Source organism: Pan paniscus, chromosome 2 (assembly GCF_029289425.2).
Source record: "Pan paniscus chromosome 2, NHGRI_mPanPan1-v2.0_pri, whole genome shotgun sequence".
Lineage (NCBI taxonomy): Eukaryota > Metazoa > Chordata > Mammalia > Primates > Hominidae > Pan > Pan paniscus.
The window spans coordinates 9450032-9468360 of record NC_085926.1 but is presented as its reverse complement, the minus strand read 5'-3'; the positions used below and the strand labels follow the sequence as shown (position 1 = coordinate 9468360).

The window sequence follows — 18329 nt, the reverse complement described above, 5'->3', positions numbered from 1 at the left end:
ATTACAGGTGCGTGAGCAGGCCCAGCTAATTTTTGTATTTTTAGTAGAGACAGGGTTTCACCATGTTGGCCAGGCTGGTCTCGAACTCCTGACCTCAGATGATCCGCCCGCCTTGGCCTCCCAAAGTGCTGGGATTACAGGTGTGAGCCACCACGCCTAGCCTCAGAGACTTCTAGTAACATCATATAGTTAGTAAAGGGGACACAGCTGGTTTTCAAGTAAAGGTCTGTTTGATTTTTTCTATTATAGAAATCCTTTCCCCTTTCTTAATGTCTCTTTGGTATTCTTGAAAAAAACAAAAGAAAGCCAACAAATAAAAGTAATTCCTCAGAATTTACGCTAATTTTGTAGCAATATAACTTGCGCATTTGACTGCTGCTTGATTTTTAAAATCAAATATTTTCCTACATTGCTTTTTAAGGGCAAGGTGTGTCCTGTGAGTGTTTCTCACTGTTAGACTAGGGCAGAAGCTCAACAATAACCAAAAAGGCTGGTGACTAGGAATCCTAATTTCCTTCCAACCAGGGCATGTGATAACAAAGACACTTTGCCTATAATCCTTTGCTAGTCAGGATGTGAACTGCTATGCAATCTCCTGTTCCCAATCTTAACTATACACATGCATTAACACACACACCAGATAGATACACAAACATGATAGTCTATTTCAGCTAAGTTATATTCTTACTACACCTTAAAAGCTGTTAAAAAAGAAATAATACAAATGGAAATCTCGTACCAAGATTTCTTTATACTATTCATATTTGACTAAATCTCCCTAATTTTTGGTGAATACTAGAAGAAAATATTTTAAATAAACAGTATAATTTATCTTTCAGATAACTGGAATTTTATTATCCTGAGGTATATAGGTGGTAACTTATGAGGTATAATCTAATCTAGAGACAAAAGAATAAACTAAATCCATAATTTAAAAAATGGCAATTCACAGCCAGGCATGGTGGCTCATGCCTGTAATCCCAGCACTTTGGGAAGCCGAGGTGGGCAGATCACCTGAGGTCAGGAGTTCGAGACTAGCCTGGCCAACATGGTGAAACCCCGTCTCTACTCAAAATATAAAAATTTGCCGGGTGAGGTGGCGGGTGCCTGTAATCCCAGTTACTCGGGAGGCTGAGGCAGGGAGAATCGCTTGATTCTCCATCTCAAAAAAAAAAAGAAAGAAAGAAAAAAAAAGAAAAAAAGGCAATTCACGTTTTCTGAAATAAAATCTAAAAAGAAGTAAAATCCAAATGAAGTAAGAACTTTAAGAAAAGTTCTGATTTTAGTTGCAATATCTGCTACTAAAAATTTATCTAATTAAATTCAAGTTCATTACATTTATTCAGCAAGTTGGTAAACAGGAACAATGAAGTGGGTTTTTTATGAAAATGTGAAATATTCTGTTTGTTGCAACCTGAAAGGTTGCTTTAGCATCTAATTTACTTTGGTATTTTGATTGTCTAATATTTAAAAAACTGATTTAGAGAAAAGTTATGAAAATCACAAAGAACTTTTCAATTAAGCTGATATTTGCAGGAGAAACTGGTAAAAAGATTGTCACAAAATACATTAAGATATCACAAGTGCTTTCAATTACATCCTTTGCAAGTCACTGTCAAAACCAATGGAACAGATGATTTTTCATTGACATCTAGTTTAAAAATGCACAAAGACTTTAGATTTAACGTTGTCTTAAAAATTTTTTTTTTTTTTTTTGAGACGGAGTTTCATTCTTGTCGCCCAGGCTGGAGTGCAGTGGCGTGATCTTGGCTCACTGTAACCTCCACCTCCCGGGTTCAAGTGATTCTCCACTGCCTCAGCCTCCTGTTTAGAGAGGGATTACAGGCACCTGCCACCACACCCAGCTAATTTTTGCATTTTTGGTAGAGACAGGGTTTCACCATGTTGGCCACGTTGGTCTCGAACTCCTGACCTCAGGTGATCCACCCACCTTGGCCTCCCAAAGTGCTGGGATTACAGGTGCGAGCCACAGCGCCCGGCTGTTCTTTTAAAAATTTTATGCTAATTATACAAGCCCCTTTGAAAACAATCAATTGATAATAATTTTTCACTTATTTCATTCATACCCTGCTCCCTCAACCATGTCCCACCCAACTTAATCACTCAGAATTTTATTTCTTTCCTGAATATTAGTGTTCCACCACTTTCTTGCCCTTGCCCCATCTTATAAATATGAATATAAATTTCCTAAACTTACTACTTTAAATGTATCTAACCTTTTTTATAACCATTTCTGCTGTTATCTGTACACTGTCTAGTCCTTCTTTGTCGTCCTGGGAAAACTGATCCCTGACTTGAGATCTCTCTCTTCCTCTGTAAAGACAGATGTAAAGTAACTATTTAGAAAACACGCCATTTCTTTTTGTATCAGAAATACTCATACTTAAATTTTTTATGCAGACCTGAAACAATCATTGGTCATATAGTCAGAAAGGTTTTAGATACGTACCTGCATTGTCTTTGCAGATACTAGAAGAGCTACTATTCTCATTGCTTTGGTATAGGTGCTGAGTTCTAGTCTCTTGGGGTACAGATGATGTTTGAGTCATCCCTTCTTCTAAGGCTTGTTTTATCCAGCGCTATAATTGAAAAGAACCAGAGAATTATCAATAATTATCTAAAACTATTTAGTGCACCTGTTTTAAATGTACATCAACTGGTGAGTGATACAATTCAACATACTAATTCAGTTACACAGTCAAGCATTTTATTGTCTTGTGTCTCAGCATATTGGAACATTGTCCTATCAATTCCTTTTAACTGACAAACTTGAGGAAATCTGGATTACATATAATGAGATCCCATCAAAAGACAAAAACCAATAAAAAATGACTGCTATTTAACTTTTCATACCGTTTGGGATGGTGTAAAATGGCAAGACTTAGGAAGAAATCTTAACATTTATTTAGGAGAGACTGTGATCGTATAGAATAAAACTAATACATAAAATAAGTGCCTAGAATGAAGATAAAGATCTCTTAAAAGTTGTCTGCCCCGTGCTAGAGACGTGTGAAGAGGTAATAAAAAAGATTCATTGGAAGATTTTGGATGAGGATTAATAGCTCTTCACTACAGGTACCAAAAGCGTTTCCAAAAGGTTTATTTCAAATGAAATAACCTATGGGACTCCCCCCTTCAACAAGTAGTTTGGTTACATTATGCATGAGTAATGCAAATCACGAAATGAGCTTCAGTAGAAATCAAAAAAAAGGGAAAAAGTCAAAAAGAAGACCTATCAGTCACAAGTTTTTGGTAGTAAAGATTAGAATAATAAACTGACGAGAAATAAATTTAGGCCAGATAGTAAACCTGCAAAGATTAGGATAATAAGATTATGTATCCTGTGGAAGACAGAAAATTTCTTACCTGTAATTGTGTTCTCTTAAGATATACAGTTGTAGGTTGCTCACCACTCTGTGGCTCTCCTGCCCTGACATAAGACAGATCGAATTTTGATAAACATCAATTTCTGAGTAAGACCCTCCCCCAATAGGAAGAGCAAAGGTGAATTATTATAATTTATACCTTTAGAGAACATGTATTACAGGTAAGTAAATATTCTCTTCACCAGAGAGCAATTCTCATAGATTTTCCCTCTTAGAAACCTAGGAAATAATCCACAAAAATTTTACCAAAAAAAAAAAAAAAAATCTTACATCATACAAATGTCATTGTGGCTGGCCAAATGAAAGCAAAACTGAAACTGTAAACACTTGGAAGGAAGAGTGAACAAGGATATAAAAAAGAGCTCTCAATGGTAATTTGAATCACGTAAACATTTTAGGATACAACCAGGTCTCTGAAAAGCAAACACAAAAACAAAATAAAAAATCCGAAGAATGAACTATCTTAGACACAGAATAATGATGTAAAGATGAATTGTCAGAACCATACATATAGCCTTAAAGCTTAGAAGAGAACTTAGAAGTCATCTTGTCCAAAGCACTCATTTTATAATGGAAAAATTAGGCTCAGGAGTGAAAAATCTTTTGTTATAGCCACCTTTAAGTTTTTCTTTTCAAAGCAGAAAACACTCATTTGAGGTCACTAAGCTTTCCTATCTGAGTAATTTTTTAATATTTCCAGGGTCTAGTAGATGTACTCGTAAAATAATTTACATTCTGGATCTGATGACTACAAAAAGGGAACATAAAATCAGAACAGGAGTATTCTAGAAGAAAGATGCTACCATGGTTAGCTATGAGGTGAAACACAGCAAATACGATCAAACCTACTCCTCCAGGTTCTGCTGTATAATTTTACAATATTTCAGGACTCATATAAAAAAGGAACATGGACATTTGTTTGTATCTAACAAGATACAATTAACCTCACGGATAATAAGTTAATTTTAGATGCACCTACTCAGCAAGTTGTTAAAATCAAAAGAATATTTCTCCCTTCTCTGAACCTCTATTAAAGTATATTGCAAAGCAGTTTTCTGGGAGGCTCAAAGATGGATAAATATTTTAAAGGTCTCGCTATTATGGTGAAAGAGCAAGGAAGCAATACAGGTTTTGGAGTCCAGAAGCCCTGGCTTGACACTTGGCTGTGAGGCTGGGCTCAGTAGCTCATATCTGTAATCCCAGCAGAATGTGAGGCCAAGGTGGGCAGACTCCTTGCGCTCAGGAGTTTGAGATCAGCCTAGGAAACACAGCAAAACCCTGTCGCTACAAAAAATATGAATATTAGCCAGGCGTGGTGGTGTGCCTGTGGTCCCAGCTACACGAGAGGTTGAGGTAGGAGGACCATTTCAGCCCAGGAGGTCAAGGCTGCAGTGAGCCTGTGATGATGCCACTGCACTCCAGCCTGGACAACAGTGAGACCCTGTGAACCCCTACTATCCCCCACCAGAAGAAATCTGGCTGTGTCACTTATTAGCTGCTTCACTTTGGGCAAGTTACCAAACATTTCTGAGACAAAGCTTCTGGATATATAAATTTAGGACAATGATCCCAATTTCATGCATGATAAGTGAGATAATGTATGTGAAGAAAGCTTATAGTACAGTACTGAACACTGAGCAGATTTTCACCGAGTCCCGGTTCAACTAAATTTCAATGCTATGTTTGGAGATTTACAAATAATGCTCCAGTGTATAAAATGAAATATTAATTATCAATGCAAAGCACACTGTTTCATTATCAGTCAGACTGGTTTTTCTAAGAAGTCTGGAGACCAAATGCCCTATACACATTGTGTTTAGAAGAGGAGTTTAGAGAGAACAAGGTGAAACACTACTGAGAGCCTTGTTGGCCACTTATAAATGTTTTTAAAATACCAACTGAGGAACTAAAAAATGCAAAATGCTTCTTAAAAACTATGATTCAATTTAGAAACTCTAGGGATATCATAAAATGTTCTGTCAAATACCTGAACTCCTCTTCTTTTCAGAAGTCGCAAAATAATAATGATAAAAATAAAAATAAATAGCATAAGAATCTGAGTACAACTATACAGATACAACTTTAATTTGTCCTATACTGGTAAGTTTTTAACTTACGAGGCCAGGCCCTTACCTCTTTAGTGAGATATGAAACAGTGAGCCTATTAGAAATATACATTGTTCTAAATAATCCCATGGAGGGTTTTCTTATCTATCTGATTAACTTATACTCTGAGGGATTTTCAGAATTTTATTACAATTTTGTTGAATAATGAAAATGTTCTTAGGTTCTGCATTAGGCAAGTCCTTTCTAACCAATATTAGAAGGAGATATTAGAAGAAGACCAATATTAGAAGAAGAACTCTTCTTCACTGCTATAAAGCCAAATTCTATTCTAGCTAAAACACTCCATTTCATTTTATTTTGCCTCATAAAAAGCTGTATTTTAAAAAATAGAATCTTGATATGTGAACAGCACATAATAAAGCAATGACTTAAACTTAAACAGTTTTTAAAGATCCTATTTAAATAGTCTTGTTATGATAATCCTGTGTATGCAGCCTAAACTCTTCCTAAAGACTAACCATGACACATAGATAAAAGTGCTTGAGTAGAGCCTGTATAAATGAGATTAAGGATAGTCAGATACACTTGGAGAATATAACAGGGACTTGTGTTAAATGGAATTTCTATCTGTTGCCCGTAGAAATTTAAGGATGTGCTATAGATACAAGTATAAAAGCAGAACCAAGTTAAAAAAGCTTAAAGAAATGCATTTTCTACCAGATCTGAAGTTACAGTCCTAGACACGTTTTTGGTTTTCGTTAAGTCTCTGCTAGTTGGAAAAGATGGAAACAGAAAGACTGCAACCCAGCGTTAGAATTATCAAGAAGGAATTTCAATTCAAGAGCCTAGTTCATATTATTTGCAGCTCAGACTTCATTACTTATCTGTAATAAATAATTGCCTACACTCCTTAAAGGACCAAAATAGGAGATTGTACGACCTGGCTTGATAAGATGCTTCAACAGTTAACATCCTTAGAAATGGTCAAATTTCTCTTTAGGAATTCTACGAGGGTTTCCCCGGACAAACCAATGAGTGATTCCAATGTTTAGGTAAGATGTGCAATTAGGAAAAGACTTTCTGCAATGTGCTGCTCATTCAGCAGTAGTGTCCTTCCTTTTTGCAGATTCCTATTGCCCTCCTCCCCTCCATATCCCACACCACTTTGGCTCATCTTTCATGCCCCCCTCCCCCGGAGAAATAATTTCTGTTCTTTGGGGAAAGAGAAAACTTTTAAGTTTGGAGGAGTCAGGGAAGACCTGCCTGGAGTTGGAGACTTCATCACATCAAATAATCTACATGCAGCATCCTCATGTACGTGATGCCAGTGGAGGAGGGCAATGGCAGACACTGAGGAAGGCAGCCTGAATCCAGATCTGAGGATAAGAGAAAAGGGTGTTCCAGGGAACAGACTCTACCTCAAAGGAAGACCAAATGAAAGGGTGTCCTATACTTCTAGAAACATGGAAAACGACATCATAGATCTGAGGGAGTGATCTATTCCTAAGAGACACCTTTGGAAAATATGCAGGGCTTCTGGGAATTAAGAAAGAGCATTCCAAAAACACCACCAAATGCTACTGCCACTAGATCCAAAAACAGTAAGTAACTGGAAAGAGGAGAAAGAGGCAGAAACAGAGAGGGAAAGAGAGTCTTTTAGGGTAGATTCTGTATTCTCTTGGAATAAACAGTCCGACTTGTCATTTGATCAAGGAACAGGAATTATGCCAATTACAATAGGATTTTTCCTCTAATTTCCTTCAAGTGATGATAGTGGATAATAACGGTTGAATTGATTCAAAACAATTTAATTTTTTTCATTTATGCAACAGTGTTCTAGAGGACCCAGGGCCTAATCTCACACAATAATCATAAATGGACATGTTAACCCATATCACAAGAGCACACACAAAACATATCCGTCTCTACTCAGTCATCCACTGCTGTGTGCTCTCACTCAGGAACCTCAAGGGTTCTCAGAAGAGACATCAGTGACCAGTCACAAATCTGAGCACTAAAAATGCAGTACATTCATTCCACCACAGTCTCACAGACTCTTGATGAATCAGTATTTATGGCTGAACAACTAACTCATTATAAACTCACATGGGCAGAGTGGCTATCTAGAGAACATTTTATTTATGTCATGATGATAGGAATCTTAGGCTTAAAAAAATAAAGCACACACACATAAACACAACACACACACAAAAACACAGACATACCTTCTTACAGGAGCTGAATGTGCCATCAGGCAGAAGGGGCCTTCGACGTCTCTCAGGGATAAAGGGTGAGCCAAAGCGAATGTAGTGTTTGGGGGTGGTGCAAATTAACGGGGAATGGATAAGACCTGGTAACATGTTTAGGGTCGTTGCCAGTACAGTTGGATCCGTTGTGATACGTAAAGGGCACTCAACAGGGCACTCTTGCTTCTCTGCTTTGTCATTCAACCATTCTGTAACTAGATACTAAGGTAAAAAAGAGATCATTAGTTTATAAATCAAGAGGTAGCAGTGTAGTTCATAAAGACAAACGTCATCTAGAAACTAGGACAGGAGGAGATGCAGCAGCTGCAGTAAGAATGAATTGAGCAACCAGAACACAAGGATATCTTCCTTCACCCTCTCCACGCCCACTAAGAGAGGAATAATTTCAGCTATCAGTGATTTAAGCTGACTAAAAATAAGGAAACAGGTAGCAGGATGACTCCAGCCTTTTGTGTCAAAGCATTTTAGAACTTTCAATCTAGTAATATTGAGATTAGTTTCTTCTGGGGATTATAGGTCCTCTCATTTCACTAAGACAGCCCTTGCCAGACTGGACTTATAAAAGATGCATTTGTGACTTACCTTTTTGGTTTTGGGGTATTTAGATGCAGCACGGTTGACATGGGATCCAGTAATTGACACCACAGTTGGGTCAGACCCTGTTAATGGCCTGTTTTCTCCTGAACTGTCTAGACTTCCAGCTTCAGTAGGAGTTACTAAACTGTTACTTCCTCCCTCTTCCAAGGCAGCTTGTGACAATTCTGCCTGCTGTGCATTGGCCTGCTTCTGACGCTTTAGTCTTTGGGCTGAACTGGTCCTGTACCGAGAAATTCGACTCTTCGGCCGGGGCCTAGAAGGCTTTGCTGGAGGTGGCTTGGGGACTGGTTTTTCTGCAGCAATATCCTGTAGCAATAGTAGGGTCAGATGCTTACCAGAAATGTTTTATCAGCAAACAGTCTAATTTCCTATTCACTTTAAGCATTCAGAATGTCTACTGATGAAAAATATAAGGATTAGAAACACTAATTTAAAATCTAATTTTTAAATACAAAAATGTATACACTTAAATGAGCTAAAGAGGCTAGCGACAAATGTTTGCGTTATTTCTAATAAGCATTTATAAAATAGGCCAATGAAATGGTTCCAGTTAAACAGTTAATGGCCTTATTTATTGTGATATGGAGCAAAGCTGAAAACACTGCTTTTAAAAATTCCAAAAGTTAGGTATTGACATTAGCAAAGGTGAGGATGTCTAAGTGCTGAAGTCTTTTCAACTCTTACCCCTGCCTGGGAAGACCTCCGGGTATTCACACCAACACTCTGTGGGGTGCTTGGGATGGTAACATTTGAAACAGAGTTGCTAACTTCAGATTCAGCGGCTTCAGTTTTTGTCTCTTCACCAACAGGAGTCTCTGAGGTGGTTGTAGTAATCTCTACATCAGAGTTGCTCTGTTCCAAGGGCTGATCCCGCCGCTTCTTTCTTTTCTCTAAGTTTTCAAAAGCATGCATGATGGCTTCTACCTTTCTATCTTCCCTGGTCTAGAAAGAAATAGTATTGGTGTAGAAGGAAGCTTCAAATGAGGACGAGTGGATAGCCTTTATAAAAATATTTTTAATGGAAATTTACAGAAATTCATTTAACTACCAGTAAGATGACACATATAACTTGGAAAACAGAAGATTAAAAATAAAATATTTCATTTTAAATGTGGGGAATAGTTGTAAATAAAGGCAAGGTCAAACATAAACTTTTCAAAAAGGGTCAGTTATTTTGAAACTTTAATATGAAAGAAAAATAGGATGGGTGCAGTGGCTCACGCCTGTAATCCCAGTACTTTGGGAGGCTGAGGTGGGAAGATCATGAGGTCGGGAGATTGAGACCGTCTTGGCCAACATGGTGAAACTCCGTCTCTACTAAAATACAAAAAATTACCCAGGCATGGTGGCGCATGCTTGTAATCCCAGCTACTTGGGAGGCTAAGGAAGGGGAATTGCTTGAACCCGGGAGGCAGAGATTGTGGTGAGTTGAGATTGCGCCACGGCACTCCAGCCTGGTGACAGAGCAAGAGTCGGTCTCAAAAAGAAAAAAAAAAAAAGTCATCAAATCAGGGTCATAAACACACAGGATTGGTTTCGGCATAAAAGTAGAAAATTTTAGTTCATATGACTAAAAGGGTTTAAAAAAACTTCAGAACTCACACAAACCTAGAAAATTCCTAATTCAGAGCAAACCAACTATAATACATTTTGATTCTGACCAGCCAGTTTTTCGGAAACCAGATTTTTTTTTTTTTTTGAGATGGAGTCTCACTCTTTTGCCCAGGCCGGAGTGCAGTGGCGCTATCTCCACTCACTGCAAGCTCCGCCTCCCAGGTTCACGCCATTCTCCTGCCTCAGCCTCCCGAGTAGCTGGGACTACAGGCACCCGCCACCGCGCCCGGCTAATTTTTTGTATTTTTAGTAGAGACGAGGTTTCATCGTGTTAGCCAGGATGGTCTCGATCTCCTGACCTCGTGATCCGCCCACCTCGGCCTCCCAAAGTGCTGGGATTACAGGCGTGAGCCACCGCGCCCAGCGGAAACCAGATTGTTAGTAAAAAACAAAAAAACAAAAAAACAAAAAAACAAAAACAAAACCTCTTGAAACCATCACTAGATAATAATCACTACAAAACTACTGTGTGTATAGAGAAAAATAAATAAAAAAATTATAATAAAATCTTTATTATGGAAAAAGCCCAAATTATAACCTTCAGGTCAAATCAATGAGATGATACAAAGTCAAGAGAACAGAAGAGGTTCACATGATGGAGGTAGCAGGAATGAGAAGGAGCAAAGTAATGTCAGACAGTACTCACCCTCCTGCTATGAGCTAGGTTCTCCTGGTCATCTATAACCTCTTCTTTCTCTTCTTCTGGTTTTTCTTCTGGATTGTCTACTTCCTTTAAGATAGAGGCAATATTCAGCTGTACTCAAGCTCTGAGAAAAAATCAGTCTGTTTTATTCTGGTAGCTTAAAACTCTCTATAACAATCTCTAGTGCTTTAAACTGTTAACTCATGTGAGGCCACATGGTAAACACAGATGATAACTAACCCCTATTCTCTGGTGCAAAACCAGCAAAGGATGTTTTTGACTTTGTAAAACAGAAAGAAATGTATGAACACAATAAACCCACACTGATATAAAGGGCACTAAGTGTTACTATAGCTCCCCTACTTAAACCATGCGGCAACCCGGGTTCCTCTTCCTTTGGAGGATTGATGCCATAGCATCATCATTTGACCAGGGGCGATTACCTCATGATCACTGGATACAGTTACTTTTTCTGGAACTTCTTGTGATTGCTGGTCATTATTCTCCTCTGAAGCCTCATTCTGCTGCTCCATCTCTAGCTCTTTCCGTCGTGCTTTTCTACGTCTAGTCTCTGCTCCAATGGTGGGTAGGCTTGGAGGAGGTGGTAGGAGTGGCAGTTCTGCAGCATTAGGATTCCTTTTTTGTATAGGACAATTCCGGTTTCCCTTGTGACAGGCACAGTCCACTTTATAATTACTGCTCCAAAGAAACAACCAAAATGCCTGTCTCAGTACCCTTGAAATTCAGTTACATTATCCATTCACCCTCTTAAAATATCAGTACAGTAACTTCCTCTGATACTGTCTCTGAATAAGTTAAACAGAGACATTAGAGAGTCCTATAAATACTTTTGTTTTTCTTTTTATTGGAGACGGAATCTCGCTCTGTCATCTAGGCTGGAGTGCAGTGGTGCATCACAGCTCTCGGTAATCTCTGCTTCCTGGGCTCAAGTGATCCTCCTACCTCAGCCTCCTGAGTAGCTGGGACTACACGCCCAGCTAATTTTTTTATTTTCGGCAGAGACGGGGTTTTGCCATGTTGTCTAGGCTGGTTTTGAACTCCTGGGCTCAAGTGATCCTCCAGCCTTAGCCTCCCAAAGTGCTGGGATTACAGGCATCAGTCACCGTGCCTGACGTAACACTTTCAATATTCTGTCTTTCTTTGTGTAACCCCAATTCTACTCCATGGTCAGTGGGAAAAAAAAAAGAAAGCCCTCCCTAAATTCAATCCCCCCAGTGGTTTATTGGCTATTTAGTAGGCAGTTTATCAATGACAAAGTCTGATGTAGCCATACTCATCTTGTGCCCACGATTACCATGTCCTCACTTTTACCTACTAATTCCCTACTTCTTAAAACCTTTTAAAACCTTCTTAAAACCCTTTCTTTTTATTTTCCTTGATGAATTAAGCAGAACATCTTTTTTCCTTATACCTGGGCCAAACATCACTTTACCACATAACCTCTATTTTGCCCCAAATGACCAAAGAACAAAAAGCATATACTTTAAAAAATCCCACATATTCATCTATGAATTGCCCTTTATGGTTTTCTGCACTGTCATATACAGCTAGATAACATGGTTTCTGTGGACAGGGTGGATCTTTAAATCTCACCCCTAGCTTTATAAGGGTATAATTGACAAATTAAAAGTAGAGGTAACATATTAAATTCTCTCTCTTTTTTTTTAAGACAGAGTCTCCCTCTGTTGCCAGGCTGGAGTGCAGTGGCGTGATCTTGGCTTACTGCAGCCTCTGCCTCTCAGGTTCGAGTGATTCTCCTGCCTCAGCCTCTCAAGTGGCTGGGACTACAGGCGTGTGCCGCCACGCCCAGCTAATTTTTGTATTTTTAGTAGAGACAGGGTTTCATCATTGGCCAGGATGGTCTCGATCTCCTGACCTCGTGATCCGCCCGCCTCAGCCTTCCAAAGTGTTGAGATTACAGGCCTGTGAGCCACTGCGCCTGGCCTAAATTCTCATTCTATATGGTCCCTGACATAAGTACTCTGTGCATAACAACAGGATGCTATTGTAATTTGCAGGAGTGTCTCATACATACATATATATCCATTTTGCTATTCTTGCTAAAAAGGCATAAGCGAAAACACTTCTGTCAGGAAACTTGTGAGCAGTATCATACAAGGTATCCATATCTCTAAAAAAAATCTTGTCTGTCTTTTCCTTTACAATTTCTAGGCAGAAAATTCATTAGTCATGAAAAGATTAAGTAAACAAAGGAAAAGGCAAGAAACAAGAGCAGACTTTAAATAGAGTGAATAGCTTAATATGTAAGACAAGGATATTCCTGTTAGGAAAGGTTTCTGAGGTCTTACCAGTTACTATACTCGTAATCAAATGCTATGGTGACCTCAGCATCCTTGGTGATGGCAGACACAGCATAGATGCACAGGTGAATCATCCCGTCTGCAATCATGTGTCGCACCTGTGTGAAAAGGCTTCTGGTTGGATTTTTCATAAAGACCATGAACTTTCCGTAAGAGAGAAAAAAACCATACTTTCTCTCCATTTGGAGTTATGGTAATCTGTTATTTATTTAAGGAGTTATGGTAATCTGTTATTTAACCCCTTCATTTCATCTGAAACTATTATACTGTACTGGCTTGAAAATTTATAATACTTTCTTAAATATGTGGAGAAACCTTGAGATGTTAGAAATCAGGGTAAAATCTCTACTTTCACATCTTTTTTTTTTTTTTTTTTTGAGATAGAGCCTTGCTCTGTCGCTCAGGCTGGAGTGGAGTGGCGTGATCTCGGCTCACGGCAACCTCTGCCTCCCGGGTTCAAGCAATTCTCCTGTCTCAGCCTCCTGAGTAGCTGGGAATATAGGCACACGCCACAATGCCTGGCTAAGTTTTCTTTTTTTTTTTAGTAGAGACGGGGTTTCACCATGTTGGCCAGGCTGGTCTCGAACTCCTGACCTTGTTGTCTGCCCACCTCAGCCTTCCGAAGTGCTGGGATTACAGGCATGAGCCACTGCGCCCAGCCGCTTTCACATCTTATAGCTGTTTCCAGCTCCACCAGAGAATTAAAATTCCTTAGCCAGTAAGTAAAGCTCTGTGGATTTTCTTGCTTTATTTGATGTGGTTGCTCTGAGTAATGAATTCTAGAAATGTCTAGATCCTCTCATAAAACATTACTCACTAAAATCTAAAAAAACTGCAACCAAATAGCTTAGTTAGACCTAACGACATCTACTTCCACCGTATGGCAATCTCTTTAATATAACTACACTTGATTTTCTTATCCAGTCTAGCTTTTTCTCCTTAGCAAATGCCAACTTGCTCTATTTCTGCCTTCTCTAAAGAAAATTCTTTCCTTGCTCCCATTTTGTCAGTATAAAAGCACCATTACTTTTGTTTTTCACCTCCCACGATGAAATATCACGACTATTATCTACAGACCTTTATCTGAGTGAAGTTTTCACACTGCTCTTCAGTAAGCTTGTCATTTGATGGTTCCAGTCAAAGGGAAGTTGCTACAGATATCTTACCTCTGCATTTGGTGTACATGATCTTCTGATGAACCGAGCATCATTACCGAAAGTACGGGCATCCACACACATCTCTACACCATTGAATTTTGAGTAGAAGAGCACAAAGGGGTATGGTCTAGGGATACAATTAAAATTCCTGTAATTCTCAACACAAATAAGAAGGCCACCCCATGACTCCAAATATGAAGCATATGCTGAGAGAAGCAGCAGCAGTCTTTTGCAACGCCTAAACTTGGGAAAACATCACATGTTTGTCTGCTTTTGATTAAAGAACAAGCACAAAGCAAGGAATGCTTGGCTTGGAAAGGAGGTGTCACCATTTTATAGATTGAACAATTTGAAGATTTACTTGTACTTCTCTACAAATAGCAGACAGGTGTGAGCTTATCTGAGTTGTGATTTTTTTCTCCCAAGAGCGTCTTATCAAACAGAATGATTTTTACAACAACACTGGTCAACCAGGTCCACCTTAGCCCTCACTGCTCAATGAATGACGTTCTTACTTTTTGAAGAAATGCCCATTGACCTCAAATTGCTGTCGTAACATGACTTTCCCACGATACTCTATTATAAGAGTGTCCAAAGCCAAATCTCTTGCAGCCCTCAGGATCTTCCGGTGCTTTTGAACACGAGTGACTCTTCCCAGCTGTAACTGAATAAAACCAGAGCAGTAACATTAAACAACAGCAAGAACACTTTAGTAGACACTCAAATTATTTCATAATTAAGGAAAACATGCTAATATTTTCAGGTTTTATCTGTACATGTTATTTAGATCAATGATGAGAAATTTTAAAATGTGATGAAAGCTCAATTTTTCTAAGAGACATGCTACATCTAGTGAAATTGCCTCCCCAGAAACGGCAAGAAAATATTAAAAAAAAAAAAATACATGATTAAGACTTCAGTGACTCTATCTCTAAAATAAAGATGAGAAAGAACATGCTTAACTTTCTATAAATATTACATAATTCCTACCTAGGGTATATAGAATTTCCCATACTAAGTCATCTCTCTCTCTGTTTTTTAAATAGAGCCAGGGTCTCACTCTGTCATTCAGGCTGGAGTACAGTGGTGCAATCATAGCTTACTATAACCTCAAATTCATTCAAGTGATCCTTCCACCTCAGCCTCCCCAGTAGCTGGGACTTACAGGTGTGTATCATCACAACGGCTTTTAATTTTTTTTTTTTTTTTGTAAAGAGAGGGTCTCACTATGTTGTACAGGCTGGTCTTGAACTGCTGGCCTCAAGCAATCCTTCCACCTTGGCTTCTTGCCAAAGTGTTGTATTATAGGAGTGAGCCACTGCACACAGCCTCAATTCATCTATTTTTTTATTAATAAAGGTAGTTTAAAAATATGTACCCAGATAGTTTCCAGTTAATATAACCTACTTTTGGTTACATGTGATCAACACCTGGCTAATCTGTTATTCCATGGCCTTGTACATTTGGAAGGAACAGTAATTCCAATCCATTACCCTCTTCCTGGGTTCTTAAAATTTCAGCTACTTAGAGAGTCCTCAACCCTTTGGTGCTTACCTGCATTTGGGAACCAATAACTGTGTTATTACAGGCCAATTCAGTCTTATTAATAGTGTCTAAAATAGTAGGTTTGCCCACAAATTCCTTGCTAGAATGTAGGTGTTGTTCAAGCGCGTTCTGTACATCTGCACTGTACTGATTAGTGAAAGCTTCTTCATACTGGTCAGTCCATAGTCTTATCCGATTTTCCCAGCCCTCAGTTGTATTCTCATCTAAATTCTGTGCTTCAGAGGGAGAATTCTGTAGAAAACAAATTCAGGGAGGTTAGTAAAGTCCATGCATAAATAGAGGGTTGGGAATGGGGGTGGGACAAGCTGGGGTTCCAGAGAAAATTTATCACTTGGCAATTGATGTGGCATAAAAGAGTAATGGACTGGGAGTCAGAGGATCTGGTTTCTATCATGCTTTTGTTACCAATGAGAGGTGAGACCTTGAATAACTTCTTTAAATGGGGAAGCTCAGTTTCTCCATTTATAAAGTAAGAAATTAATCTGGATCATAGTTTCATCCCATCACTGTGATTTTATGACCATTTTAAAGTCATAAAAATCAATTTTCTTATCAAAAGACTGACATCAAGTTCATAAGAAAATCTTCATACAAATGAACAGTAGAGACCTCAAATTTATCACTGCTTAAATTTTTCATACTCACTGAATATCTGTGTTAAGTGTTAGCCCAAACTGGTTTTTTGACTATTCTCCAGGAGAATGCATGTTTTTGTATCACTTATTATTTTCATAATACATGTTCATTCTAAACCTAGATGTGATCTTAATCAATCAATCTCATTAATCCAATCCCAATCTTACTACCCATATAAAAAGTTATTATTTGAGTATATCTTTCTAACACTCTATTTTCAACAATTTAAATTACCACTTTCTAAATAATCTGAAGAGGTGAAGTGAGGGGAGAGGAGTAGGTAGGGAGAATATAGAAAATGTCTAGGAGGTACTTTGCTATACTCCTCTAGGAAAACCATTGCCTTCTATGGTGACAGTATTGAGAAAAGATTACTACAACTCAGGAACAGCTTCCTAGGCAGACAGTGCCTGAGCTACAGAGACAAAGCGTAAGCCCAATACATGTTCTCCTCCCCGGTGTTCAAGACTTAAGTGCCATCAGAAAACAAAACAAACACTGACAGTGATGATGTCATGCTAGTGATGATTAGAAGGAAAAGACACTGTAGTACCAAAGCTACTTGAAAATCCATGTCCACATTAAACTTGCAAACAGGTACAACAAAATTAAATATACTTTCTATGAATGGCACAGAAAACACTGATGCTTATCATAACACTTTCTTTTACCACTTTTGCATCACTGTTGCTGACTGATTATTGTCTACTATCCTTTCTGCAAGGAACAGGAGTATAGAAAAAAAATCAACACTATTGTCTCCACATTTCTTACTAGAGTCCAAAAGACTGAACAATAAACAAAGGGATCTAAAGAAACACCTAAGGCCAACATACTGACAATCAGAGTATCACCTGCTTGACATCAGTAGCAGCTGTGCAAAAGAATAGTGCAAAACCTTAGGCTTAATGGAGCTTACAGACTAGGGGGACTGGCAGTGTCCAAACAATATTCCCAGCTTTAAGTGGCAATTGTTAAACTTACACTTGATAAGTGTACTGTATTCTGGAAGCCTCTGTCACAGTATTAGCTATTGTTCGCTAATCTCACTGTGTGTTTACCCTGCTGTCCCATCCTTCAAGGCATTAGAGACTCTACCTCAGTTGGGTTTACAGTAGTGGTTCTCAATTGAGGGAAATTTTGCACCCAGGTGACATTTGGTAATATCTGAAGACATTTTTGATAATCTCAACTGAGTGTATGAGTGTTACCGGCATCTAGTGGGTAGACACCAGGGATCCTGTTCACATCTTGAAAGCACAGAACAGTCCCTTCCACAACAAAGAATTATCTGGTCCAAACTGTCAACAGTGTCAAGACTGAGAAACCCTGATTTACAATTAAGTCTTCAGTAGGGAAGCTGCTCTTGACACTGGGATTAAAAATCCAAATGATAATTTTTTCTAATTCTTATGGCTCCCACCTGGATCACTGGAGGAGTTTTAAACTAGTAATTCTGAGCATAAAATTTATAACTCAATTTAGAATTAAAAGAATCAAAATGACTAGTAATTTTTTTTTCCTAAATTTTAACACACCTGTGAGGCTGTCAACCTCCCAAAACTGTAAGCAAAATATGGGGTTTATGTGCAGTTTTCTGGTAGAGCCAGTTTATAGCTTTCGAAAGGTTTCGAGCTTCTGGAGATAAGTTATGATAGTTGCTTGATAAGAGAAAAGCATTTAGTAGCCAGGATTAGGGCTATTATCTGCCTCCAAAGTCTATTTAAAAGGCCCCTCTCTAAGCAAATGAGACAAAAATAAAGGGGAAGCTAAAGCAAACTTGGCCACTTGCAAGAGACGGATCCAGCAAAGACATGATTGATTTGTCTTCCAAGACACATCCCAGGCCTCTGATGCTCTGTAGCTCTGAGTCCTCTCCCAACTCTTTCACAGGTATGTGCAAGTCTGTTTAAAGATAGATACTAAGTGGGGCCTTCAAACTTTAGGTAAAGTGCTACCTGTAATCTTTGCTAACACCAGTCACACTGGTGCTGCACATAAAGCAATCCTAAAAAGCTTATCCTTACTGAATT

At 38.6% G+C, this 18329-nt stretch overlaps 1 protein-coding gene across 28 annotated transcripts in view; it reads right to left on the bottom strand.

Moving 5' to 3' along the window:
• Positions 1 to 18329, bottom strand: part of SETD5 (SET domain containing 5) — an 88668-nt gene that overhangs the window by 29716 nt on the left and 40623 nt on the right. For all 28 annotated transcript variants that reach the window (XM_055110901.2, XM_055110907.2, XM_008966850.5 and 25 more), the window contains 10 exons: positions 15649 to 15891; positions 14610 to 14758; positions 14104 to 14221; positions 12926 to 13035; positions 11039 to 11291; positions 10599 to 10682; positions 9023 to 9280; positions 8324 to 8644; positions 7700 to 7942; positions 2471 to 2600 (listed from right to left, as the gene is read on the bottom strand). In XM_055110901.2, coding sequence (XP_054966876.1) covers positions 2471 to 2600; positions 7700 to 7942; positions 8324 to 8644; positions 9023 to 9280; positions 10599 to 10682; positions 11039 to 11291; positions 12926 to 13035; positions 14104 to 14221; positions 14610 to 14758; positions 15649 to 15891 — 1909 coding nt within the window. The remainder of the gene's footprint in view (positions 1 to 2470; positions 2601 to 7699; positions 7943 to 8323; positions 8645 to 9022; positions 9281 to 10598; positions 10683 to 11038; positions 11292 to 12925; positions 13036 to 14103; positions 14222 to 14609; positions 14759 to 15648; positions 15892 to 18329) is intronic.